The sequence below is a fragment of the Hemiscyllium ocellatum genome, chromosome 10 (genome assembly GCF_020745735.1).
Source record: "Hemiscyllium ocellatum isolate sHemOce1 chromosome 10, sHemOce1.pat.X.cur, whole genome shotgun sequence".
In the NCBI taxonomy this organism is placed as follows: Eukaryota; Metazoa; Chordata; class Chondrichthyes; order Orectolobiformes; family Hemiscylliidae; genus Hemiscyllium; species Hemiscyllium ocellatum.
Genome location: NC_083410.1, coordinates 44,132,200 through 44,144,508, shown reverse-complemented (window position 1 = coordinate 44,144,508; position 12,309 = coordinate 44,132,200). Strand labels below are relative to the sequence as shown.

Below are 12,309 nucleotides of genomic sequence, written 5' to 3'. Positions count from 1 at the left end.
ATGCTATTTTTTCAATATGTTATATAAACATATTCCAAATGTATGCTGTACTACTGTACAAATATGCACTGTTTCAAGTCACTGTGATCCATCTTTCCAACAATGATCATTTATCAATTATAATTTTACTATCATCGCTAGGATACATAAAGTCATTACACTAAAAATAAATTAACGGTTTGTTATTATACACTTCAAAAAACAATAGTGAATTTTAATGTCAAGGAAGTACTTATATATTTAGCTATAAATTCATATGTATTTTACTGTCATGCAACAAGTGCTTCCCAGATGTAGAAATCAAAACCCGGTAATGTACCACAGATATAATACTGAGGTTCAACATACAGTTCTATTTCTAAACATTGTGCTGTTCTTTATCTTGAAGGAGAGAATTTTCCCATCTTATTTAAAAGTATGGGGGCAAGCACACTAGATGGTAACTAATGCTGCACACCTCTAATGCCAAGAGAAACTGCATTGTCAGTCTGTCAGCTTATTAACAGCTGACTGGCCAGTTTGTCACTGAGTCACTAGTATGGGTGTTGTGGGTCATCAGAAGTTGCCAGCTAATCAGAGGCCAAAGCTTCTGGATCCTGAAGTTTGCTAGACTAGATCTTCTACTCAGGGGAACCTACAGCTAAAAGTATTTGTATACTTGTCTCAGAAGGTGGGGACATGGGAAGGATTTAGAGTTCAGAAGTCAGCCCTTTTCCCCGTTCATGCCTCTAGTTGTTTCCAGATTGGACCAACTGGAGATCTCGCTAAACCTGGCAGACAGGTAGTTGGGAGACTACCTCACCTGTAAGAGAGGCAGGTGGACAGGGAGGCGGTATGTTGAAGTCCTCAAATTACCGTGAGTTAACTCCTTTCATGGACCTTTTCGCCACAAACTTAATTAGTGATATGGTGAAAATAGGTTAAGTCTTTCTCGAGGGCCAATTTGTTTCACTATTTCCCCCTTCTCGCCAAATCCAAGGTGGAAGAGGGTCAGTGGGGTGGGAGGTTGATATTGCGTCAAAGTGAAGGTAATTTTTGCTCAAATTTACATGGGTGAAAACAGCTAAAATCAGAATGATCCTTTACTGAGTTAACTTATGTGTTGCTGCATTTATTATTTGCATGCTCAGTTCAGGAGATGCAGAGTCACATAAAAATGTTTGTACTTCAAGGGCCTAGAGTGGACAATTGGATGGCATTTCAAAGCATGCCCAGTTGGCTGAATTTTTTTTCATTAACCTTTGCTGCACTAAGTTTTTGCTACAAATTGTTAAATATGGGAAGACAGAATAGTAGTAGTAAACGATAGGCCTTCGGTCAATGGAATTTAAGCAAAGAGACAGCAAAAATAGAGGAATGACAAAGAAAGAGTTTGAATCAAATTAAATTACATTGCATGCAGAAACATAACCATATTTCCAAAGTTAAATATTTCAAAAAGTAATACACAATAATATGTTACTATTTTTAGTTAAACAAATAGGACTTGTAATTCATTTCTAGTCTTAGCTCTAAAAAACATCTGGTTGCTCACTAGATAATTAGCATAATTAATGAATACTAATCAATCCAAACAAATGATTTTTTAACTCCCAAAATAAATCATTTTGATATCACAGTAGCTATTGACTCAATAATTTACTTATAGGCAATATATCACTCCTCCATTTACCACATGCTAGAAAACTGCTATAACTCTTTTCTACAACTTCACCTCAGTGCATCGGGTCCACTCTCAACAGCAAAGCACTCATACATTTGTTTACAAGACATCAACAAATTCATGATGTGTGGATATCCCTTAGGGTGGGATAAACTTAGCAGGCTTGTCCATTGACTTGTTTGCAATGAAATCACACATTTTACATTTTACAAACAGATACAAGTTGGGTTAAACAGGATTATGCTTCAGTTGTCTGGAATAAGACTACGGAGATCCTATACTTAGAGGTCAGCTCTTTTACTGGGAGCAGTGATACAATAAGAAATGTAAAACATTAAGTCTGTATTTTAAAATGGCAAAAGGAAAAAGTTCAATTTAATTTTAATACAAAACCAACTTTGCAATATTTAGGTGTGACCTACTCAATATGTGAACTTTCCAGCATGGCTATTTGTGGCATTTGCTCCATTTGATGAAAATCTTCATTTTCATCTTACTTACCACAACTTAGAAGTATTATTCAGAGTCATCACAAGGTCAAATCCCAATTAAATTCATGAAAAGTTGGCTGTATCAGGAACTTATTTACAATAGAAATATCATTCAGCCAATAAAGTTCACTCTCTTGGGATTTACATTTCTGTGCATTATTGAGGTAATAACTCTCATCCCCTAAAAAGGCCATCTTTCTAAACTATTGGTACAAAAATATTTACATGCAATTAGCATTTTGTTAGTATAACCTGTACTGTTATACTAATTTTTTTATTAAAACCTGATGAAATTTCAAAGATCATGGGAAGTGAATATCCCAAGCAATCAATTCAAACAATTAGCAAATCAACATCATTGTTGACTGTTATCAATCAAAACTGTTGATACTGTTACACAATCCATAATTTGTTATTTGCAATGACCTTTTTAAATGGTAAATCTCTTGTTGCTTTCAATGTTGAGTCTGCAGTGCTATTTAATTTTCCTCAATTCGAAAAATAATCACAATTCAACTTTCCAAAATAGTCAAATCTTTAAACACTCTGGATACAGTACATGCTCTTACAAATAGCAACCAAATTTATGTTTCCTCAAAATCTCCTCACTTAATGGCCTCAAAATTCCAATTTGGGTTGAGATTTAATTCTAACTGCGACCAGATAAAATGCCATTGACCAAATACCAGAGGTGTGTGGAATGGGGCAGGCCAATGTGGAATGTGGTGTCAGGTGTGTAAAGGCATAGGGTATCAGGTGGTTAAACAGGTTATGCTGCCATGTAGGTGGCAGAGCAGGGTGTCAGGTGGGTGAGGGGGAATATGGTGCCAGTTGGTTGGGAGCGGGGAGGTAGAGAAGAGTTAAGTGAAGGGGGAGGGATTAGGGTCACGTCCGTGCATTGATGGGGGATTGAGGGTGTTGAATCCAGGTCATGATGGGTGAGTGGTGGGAGGGGGAGGTGTGTCAGCTCTGGTGGGTGTCAGAGGTCAGGAGAGGAGTCATGAGCTCAGTTTCATAGCTGCCCTGGAATTATAGGTGGTTTCAATCCTTTAACCTTTCCTGGCTAACCGTTAAGTGCAAGTGAATTGGAATCCTCCAAATCTTTCAACATTAATGAGGTTTTCCAGAAGCTTCTAGAAGTTTTCATTTTCCCTTGGAATTCCCTTGAACTCAACTGTGGGGATTTTTCCAGGAACCCAGCACACAACTCCAGTCTACAATGCAGAAACAACTAGCTTGTTTCAATCCTGATCAAAACTGGTTTTTAGATAACAACAGAGCAACATAATCATAGTTTTGTTAGTTCTGCTTTTACTCTATAATGGGGCTTATCACATAATTATTACATATTATAGTATAGATACTTTCTAATCTACCTGTTCAGAGACGTTTGTACATACCTCTGGAGCAAGTATGCCTGAACCCAGGCCTCCTGGCTTAAAGGTAGAGACACTCCCACTGTGCCAGGAAAGCTTCCAGTCTGCATATACTTAGAATTTATTGCTGGTTTGATAAAAATGTTATTATTTCCCAGTCTGTACATAAGTATATGCAGACTGGGTAATAACATTTTTATCAAACCAGCAATGAATTCTAGGAATGTCTATCAAAAACATCCTTGTTCAGAGGTAAGAAACAGCTTTGGAAGCAGTCACTGGAAACAAGTGAAGGATGGAGAACCCATTTTCATCAGTCAGTGCAAGGAAATTATGATTATAATGTAGGCCAAAAATAGTTATGGAAAAGGTCAATGAACAAAATTATCAATAATATTCAAATGAATAACTATTTTAGTAAGGTTAAAATAGTCTAATGGTCTAGAATTAAAAGTAGTAGACAAAATAGTGATTGAACAATGGGAGCCCTTCAAAGAGGAAATAGTTTGGTATAGAATACAGGATGGGTTAAGTGAGAGGGAGGGCAGGAAAAGAAGGATAACCGAAGTAAAGCTCCCCAACGAATAAAAGGTTGGAAATTAAATGAAGCAGAAGGTGGCAAACAAAAGCAGATGAAATGCAAGAGCGAGGGGTACTGTACTGGTAACATCACCAGACTAGTAATCTGGAATTCCAGACTCATTCGGAGGTCCAGGATAGAAATAACACTTGGCTAGAAATTGAAATTTCAATTCACGAGAAAAAAACTACAATAAAAGGCTAACCTGATGGTATCATGTAACCACTGCAGATTATTGTAAATATCTATTTAGTTCATTGATGCTCTTCAGAGAAGGAGATCGGCCATCTTTATCTGGTCTGGCCTACATGGAATCCAGACTCATAGCAATGTGATGGTCTCCTAACTCTAAGCAATTAGAGATGGGCAGTAACTATTTGTCTAGCCAGAGACACCCATTTTCTGTGAATGAATGAAGTAAAAATATAAAGGTAGAGCACCACAATGCCTGTTTAAAAAAAACAGACAAGTTCTGAAAGACGGAATAACGAAGTATAGAGGTTCTAAGATTAGCCCGTAGACTAATATGAAAGGTAACATAAAATAAGGTGGAGTCAACTGACGACCAAAAATAATTCTTGGGCAGATATAAGCAAATATAGGAAATGGGTGTATTCTAGCTTCAGCAGAGAAAGGGATTTTGTTAATGTAGCAGTGAAAGAGGAGATTCTAAAAAAATTGTATAGGATAAAAATAATTAAACATGAGATACCCAAGTGATTGGCTTTAGTCAAAAATAGAAAAACACCTGGTACAAATGGGATGTTGCTAGTTTACTAAGGTTGAAAATTGTGCCCAGGGTATTCCAGTTCTTCTTAGATGTATAGTTGTGATATAACAGAACTGGAATATTGCAAATGCTTAACCTCTGCTCAAGAACAGGAGAGAGATAAACCTTGCACCACAGACCAGGCAGTCTAATGTCAGTGGAAAGAATTTCAAAGACAAAATTGATTAGCACCTGGATTTACTAAAGACAAATTGTGCTAAATTAACATTATGTAGGTCTTTGATTAATATATGGAGAGGGCTGATTAGGGTAATGTGGTTGATGGTCTGTATATGTACCTGCAAAAGTCATTTATAGAAGTGCCACACAATAGATTTGTTGTCAAAATTAAAACTCATGGAATTAGCTGAACTGTTGTAGTGTGGATACAAAATTGGCTAAGACAGAAACCCAAAAGTTGCAATGAGGGGGTTGTTTCTTAGACTTAAATAAGGCATTGAGTGATATTTCCCAAGAGTGCGTAATAGGATTACAGTTCTTTTTAATAGATCTGTAAACCACAATTTCAAAATCTGCAGATTACATGAAATTCAGAAATATAATAAACAAATGTGAGAGGCAATACCTCTCTTCTCAAGGTCATAAGCAGACAAATGACAAAGACTGACACACAGCAGATGAAATATCATACAGAAACGTCTTAAAGGATACCTTTTGGAGGATGGAGGAGGAGAGGTACTATGAACCAAATGGGCAATTCTAAAAGGGAAGCAAGATTGGAGACAGTTTAAGGGTGTATATACAAAATATTTTAATGTGGAGGACAAAGTTGATAAGGCTGTTAATAAATAAGAATGTTGCTTTTATTATAAAATCATAAAAATGAAAATTTTACAAAATCTTTATAATGGAGAATGCAAAAGAGGTTTACTAGAACAATGCAATGGATGAGGATGTTTAGTTCTCTGGAGAGACTAGATTCATGGATTAAAGATGAGTGGAAAAAGGAAAAATATTGACAAATGGCTCCTCTGATCACCTGTATAGGTTTAGCCAAATTCCTGAACCCATCAGTAAACAAAGATCAGTCTGAGCCAATATTATCATCATTATAAAAGATCCCCCATTAATTCACACCTTTCTGCAAATTAGGCATTGAGATGAAAAGTTTTCTGTGAAGTATTCAGCTTGGGAAATCAATGAGCAGATACAGGGATATATAGGAATATTGAGTTCTGAATGGCCAATGGATTGGAAATGCCAACTCAGCTTTCTCTCCAGAGATGCCACCATACATGCAGAGGTCCTCCAGCAATTTGTTTTTGTTTCAAGAATATACAAATGGACCTTTACGAACAGCTAATTTTGATCAATAGATGACAGGCAAGAAAAAAAATGGATTTGTAAACAAGATCTGTGTATGTCTCTCTCTCTCTCTCTGTCAACCTCAGAAACTATGTAAGGTAACATACTAAATATCACAACTCACTGAGAGCATCAGAACCCACCTGCAGTATCACCATTATGAAAGAAACCAGACAGGAGCGAAACAATTGGACACAAGCTTTTCATTTTCTCAACTCAAAGATTCTAAAAAACTAAGGTACAACTTCTTATATCTTCTTGCACAAGGCCAGATACCCTTTGCCATCTTTCTTTGGAATCTCATTGCATGCGTCTGTGTGTGTGCGCTTGTTGTTGTTTTTACTTTTTCTTGTAATGAAACTCCACTCTTTTTCGTTCAGGATTGTTTTGGAATTTTGATCATTTTGAAAAATTGTTCATGGAATATGTGCATTACTGGCTAGACTAAATTTACTATCCTTCACTAATTGACCGGAGGGTGTGGTGGGGAGTTGCGTTCTTGAAACATTGCAGTTCTTGGAGTGTGGGGACATCCATAGTGTTGCTAGCAAGGAACTTCCAGGATTTTGACTCAGCAGTAGTGGAGGAACGATGATATAATTCCATGTTAGGGTGCCATGTGGCTAGGAGGAGATCTTGTAGGTGCTATTGTTCCTATGCATCTGATGCCCCATCCTTCTAGGTGGTAGAGGTTGTAGCTTAAATGGTGCTGTCATAGAAACATTGACCAGTTACTGCAGCGCATTTTGTAAATAGTGCACAGATCTGGCACTGTGCATTGATGGTGAAAGGAGTAAATATTGAAAGTCTGAATGTTACTTGCCAACCCAAGCTTGGATATTGTCCATGTATTTTTGCATATAGACATAAACTACTTCAGTATCTGAGTAGCTGTGAATGATGATGAATGTTGTGTAATCATTAGCAAACATTATAATTTTTCTCCTGGAGGTGAGATGACTTACTTCCAACAAGAACGATCTAACCAAGTTTAATTGGAATGCATTAGCTACATGCTAATCAAGGATAAAATAGAAATAAATATTTGTTGTGACTGGGTAAACTGGGGTTTTAAAAAAGGGAGCAATGATGCATTTACACCTACATGTAAAATTCCGAATAGAGAAGCTTGAAATTATAAATGGTCAATATTGACTTGACAGCATAAAGAAGGAAGACTGATGCCAGTGGCAGAAGAATTGAAAAGAACATCAGAACAGATGGGTGGGGTGCAGGAAAGATATGCATCGTATTTCTGTGCCCTGGAAGTTACAATTCGTAAGAAGAATGGAAGCAAATTCAATGGCAACTTCTGATCGAAAATTATAAAGTACATGAAGTGAATATTGTTTTAGAACCACGGATTGGTAGCAATTGGACAGCTCTTTCAAAGAGCCAGCAGAGGCCTGAGAGGCCATCATTTATGCTTTATTGTTCATAAAATCATACAATCTATCAGGCCATTCTGACAATCACAATCAGCTGACTTGTGCTAGTTCTTTGAAAGAGATATGTAATGCATGGCATATCTTTACTTCCTATTGCCCTGTAATATTTTCCTCTTCAAACAAATATCAAATTTCTTTTTGTAGGACACTATTGAATCTAGTCTTTTAGGATGTGACTTCTAGGTCTTAGCAATTTATGGCATAAAAAAGGTTGATTGTAAATCTGTATCATCACAATACTGATCATCCTGCCAGTGGGAATATGTTTTCCTTAAATGTGCTGTCAAAATCTCTCAATTTTATAAACTGTTGTGCTTTGTTTTACTAAAAATAAATATTGCAATGAACTCATCGATAAACTGGACATTCAGAATTCGCAACTTAAACTCACAAATCAGGTTAAATAAGAAAACAAATTTAAATCTCCCTAGGATCAGACTTTAAAAGCAAGAAATGCCAAATCAGTGTAATAAGGAAACAATATAAACAAAACAATCAAATCTGTGAAAAAGGTCAAAATGGTAGAAAAAAAGAACAAAACAGTAACAACCAAAGTCTTGTGAGTACTCAAGTGGTGCAAGAACTGCCGGTCAAAAAATTAGTTGATTTCACTAATTACACTAATTATTCACATATTGTGCTGTAACCTGGCAGTAAGTTTGTCAATGAACTAATAACTGTTAACTTCTATAGTCACCTCAAATCATAACACTCCAGCCAATCAGGGATGAATGAAACAATAATAATAGATGTTGTACATAACCCAGTTATTATCTACAGCTTGACTGTAGAATTACAGTCAGTTTCTGGGAGAATTGACCAACTAACTATAATATAAAATAAAGCTTGCTTAAAACACAAGACAAAATTCCAGGAAGACACAAAAAAGGGGGAAAAAAAAAACAGAAATGGAGTCAAAAGAAAATACAAATCAAAACGCTGTACAATTACATATATGCAAGAAAATTAAATACATAAAAAGAAAAGACAAAATGATATGCTAAATAGTCCCTGAGTAGCAAGCAAATGTTGGCTACTGAAGGGCAGAAAAAAACAAGACTTCTATGTATTTCCATAGATTTAAAATGCAGGATTGCAGGCTTGAAAATAAAGTGTTGTAGATGTATCAAAAAGATGGATCAAACATTAGGTGAAGATTTATTGCAAGTAGTTTCATCTAATGCAAGAAAGATGAATTGATTTTGGTTAAATTAGATATAACTGACAATTCATTGGTAGAGAAGATGCATTATTTTCCAATTGTTATCCTCCCATGGTTTAAGTGATTTGTGCTCTATTGTATTTTACGAAAAGAACAGAGGAACTTTCAATGATTTAGATTGTATATATTAATCATACCCAGTGGCTGTGAACCATATATCTAAAACTGAAGAAGATTTTTGACATCTAATTCTGTGACAAGACTTTGGCGCTAGGTACCCTACTCATACCCATAATCTCAAATCCATTTACTGACACAGTTGAACAATTTTCTGTTTTAATTCTATGAGGCTTAAGGCACCATTCCATTTTTTTTGCAACCAAATAGAGCAAGAGTAGGATAGTCAGGATTCTTTTTTATATTTCAAAGAACAGTAAATAGAATTAAAAGTAAATTAATTAAATTAGATTCAATCAGTTTTCATAAATTCGTGTCCTTGTTTTCTATGACTAAATATGCTCTATAAAATTGTCAAAATAAAATTGAATACATTAAAGAAAAATAGATAATTGAGAAAGCTTTTATGATACTTAAAATAAATAGATATTTGGCAGTACATATTATGTGAAATTTTTGGTAAAATATTGTAATCAATCAAAGCCAGTATTATGCAACATAATTTCCATTGAAGAAATCAAAATGTAGTGCATGCCATGAAAGCATATCAAAACAAAGAAAACAACCTAATCCATATGCATTAATTATATATTCACAAGAAAACAATAGTCTCAAATTTACTAATTTACTTTTGTACTCTGCTAATAATCACATAAAAACAAGAGTCACCTTTTAAAACAAAAACTGGTCAGTATACATGGATTAAAAATGAATATTTATCTTAATCCTAATCTCTTAAACAAAACTTGCACTGGAATCCAAGAATTTTTCATAAACCATGTGGAGTTATACATAGCTGACATAGTTCAATAACACCATTCCAGGTAGCTATGTATTTTTCTCACCAACAACAGCTCACATTAGCAGCCGATTTCTAGATACTTAGAACAATTTTAGAATAGATTTCTCGCGATCAAAAATTAAGACAAACACAGCACTGTATATCTGCACACCTTTCACAAAATGATTTAAAGCTCAACACCCTTCAGGTTTTGGAGGTGGAATCAGTTGTTTTTTTTTCCTTTCTGCATGCCCTTTGCTGGTAACACCATGGGTACGTCATATGTCATAAATACCATGAGAACTAATCCATCAGTTGTAATGGCTCCTATAAAACACCACTGTGAGATTGCAATAAGACTGGAAAATAGGCTACAAATCCCAGCTATGCTCAGGCTCGCAATGAAGCGAAACAGAAAGGAGGTGGGAAAGGGATCAAGAGATAGATGACCACCTGAACCATGACCAGAGAGGGTAGAGGTCACAGGCCAAGGTCTTTGTAACATCTTCACCACCTAACTTCAGTAAGGTACCAATCTAAACTATCACAGCAGCAACACAGGACAAGGAGAAAGAATAAATGTGCTTACCTTTGTGGATATCTTCCTGGGCTCCTTTCTGCCATTTCTATTTGCCATTCCAGACAGTCGAGTGAGTCTTGCTTGAAAACCTATCAAACCAGCAGTAGTTTAAGAGATTTTGATATGACCTATTCGACAGCTATTTCAGTCAGAAGGAGCAGGGGCACACTTTGATCTCAACCCTTTAAAACATTGCCAGTCAAACAAACAGTAATTGGCAAATCTAATTGTTAATTTTTATTGACAATAGTAATGTCTTAACTTGATCAAGGAAATGTATTAACCCTTTAAAAACTGCACTCACATTGTGACACTAAAATAAGTGACCTGACAAATAATGTTAAAATTTATTCAGATAAATTTAAATGAATAAATCTTCCACTGCTCCACATTGTCCACAAATTTGAACATAAGATTCAGAACTATTTTTGAAGATGCTATTTCATAGAAATATAAATTTCAGTTACTTGATGACACAAATGTGGATGGCATGTTGGCTCAGTGGTTAGCAGTGCCACAGACCTGGGTTCAATTCCAGTTTTGGGCGACTGTCTGAGTGGAGTTTGCACATTCTGCCTGGGTGCTCTGGTTTCCTCCCACAGTCCAAAGATATGCAGGTTAGGTGGACTGGCCTTACTAAGTTGCCCATGGATGTCCAAGGATGTGCTTGCTTGGTGGGTGAACTGTGGAAAATGCAGATTAGGTGGTGTGATGGGATGCTCTTTGGAGGGTTGGCGTGGACTGGATGAGCCAAATGGCCTTTTTCCATGCCGTTGGGATTCAATGATTTTTGCTCAGCGTCAATTTGCTCCTCACTTCAGTCCCATTTCCAATACATGGATTTTCCAGGGTAAGAGAGTCCAAATCTAGAGGGCATAGGTTTAAGATGATAGGGACTAAATTAATTTAGAATATCTGGTTGTATAGATGAGTTGGGCCAAAGGGTCTGTTTCCATGCTATACATCTCTACGGACAAAGTCAGAAGTCACACAACACTAGGTTACAGTTTTCAAAAGCTTCTGTGATTTCAAATAAACCTGCTGAACTGTAACCTGGTGTGGTGAACCTTCTGACTTTGTCACCCTAGACCAACACCAACATCTCCACATCAAGTATACCTCTATGAGATAAATAATGCAATTCTTTCTTACATTTGAAGATTTACAGATTTCATTGAAAATTCCATTTTTTTTCAGATCAGGAATTGGTTAATAACTGTATTAAGTAAGTTTAGTCATTTGCATAATATATGCAAATTTAATTTTATAAAATGTGGCAGTTATGGGCCAATGTGAAACAATTACCTGGAAGGCAACAGATTGTGGATTTTTATATTCTTTTGCAGGACATGATGCCAATGACTAGGCCTGCATTTATTGCCCATCCTTGAGAAGACAATGGCAAGTTACTTGTTTGAATGCTACAGTTCACATTGGTGCACCCATTTGTAACCCATAACTGGCACAGTCAAGGTGCTGTTAGGGAGGCATTTCCAGAAGTTTGATGAAGTGACAGCAATGGAATGCAATATATATGTCCATGTCAGGATGGTGAATGTTTGGAAGGGAACTTGCAGTTAGTGATGTTCTCATTCATCTGCTATCCTTCCCTCTAAATTAGTTTAGCAAGTCACTCAGTTGTATCAGGCAACCACAAAGGCTAAAGCAAGGAAAGGACCCAGAAAGTATGCCTGGCATCAATCTAAGCACACGAAACAACACCTTACCTTCATGGGAGCTAGTGCCAAAATTTGGACAAGTGTCTCATGGACTAATTAAACAACAGTCTGGCATAGATGGTGATGTCCCAGACACCACTATCATCATTCCATCTGTATTGTCTCACCAGCAAGTCAAATTGACCAGTGGTGCTGGCGTAGTGGTATACCCTTGAGAAGGACTTACCCTAGCTGCCCTGAACTTTGATCCCATGAAATTTCATGGCATCTAGATGAA

The 12,309-nt window shown here is 36.3% G+C and overlaps 1 protein-coding gene across 1 annotated transcript in view; it reads right to left on the bottom strand.

Moving 5' to 3' along the window:
• The window catches only part of gpatch2 (G patch domain containing 2), a 298,747-nt gene that overhangs the window by 235,040 nt on the left and 51,398 nt on the right, over positions 1-12,309 (bottom strand). The window contains exon 5 of the mRNA XM_060831453.1: positions 10,363-10,442. Within this exon, the coding sequence (XP_060687436.1) occupies positions 10,363-10,442 (80 nt within the window). The remainder of the gene's footprint in view (positions 1-10,362; positions 10,443-12,309) is intronic.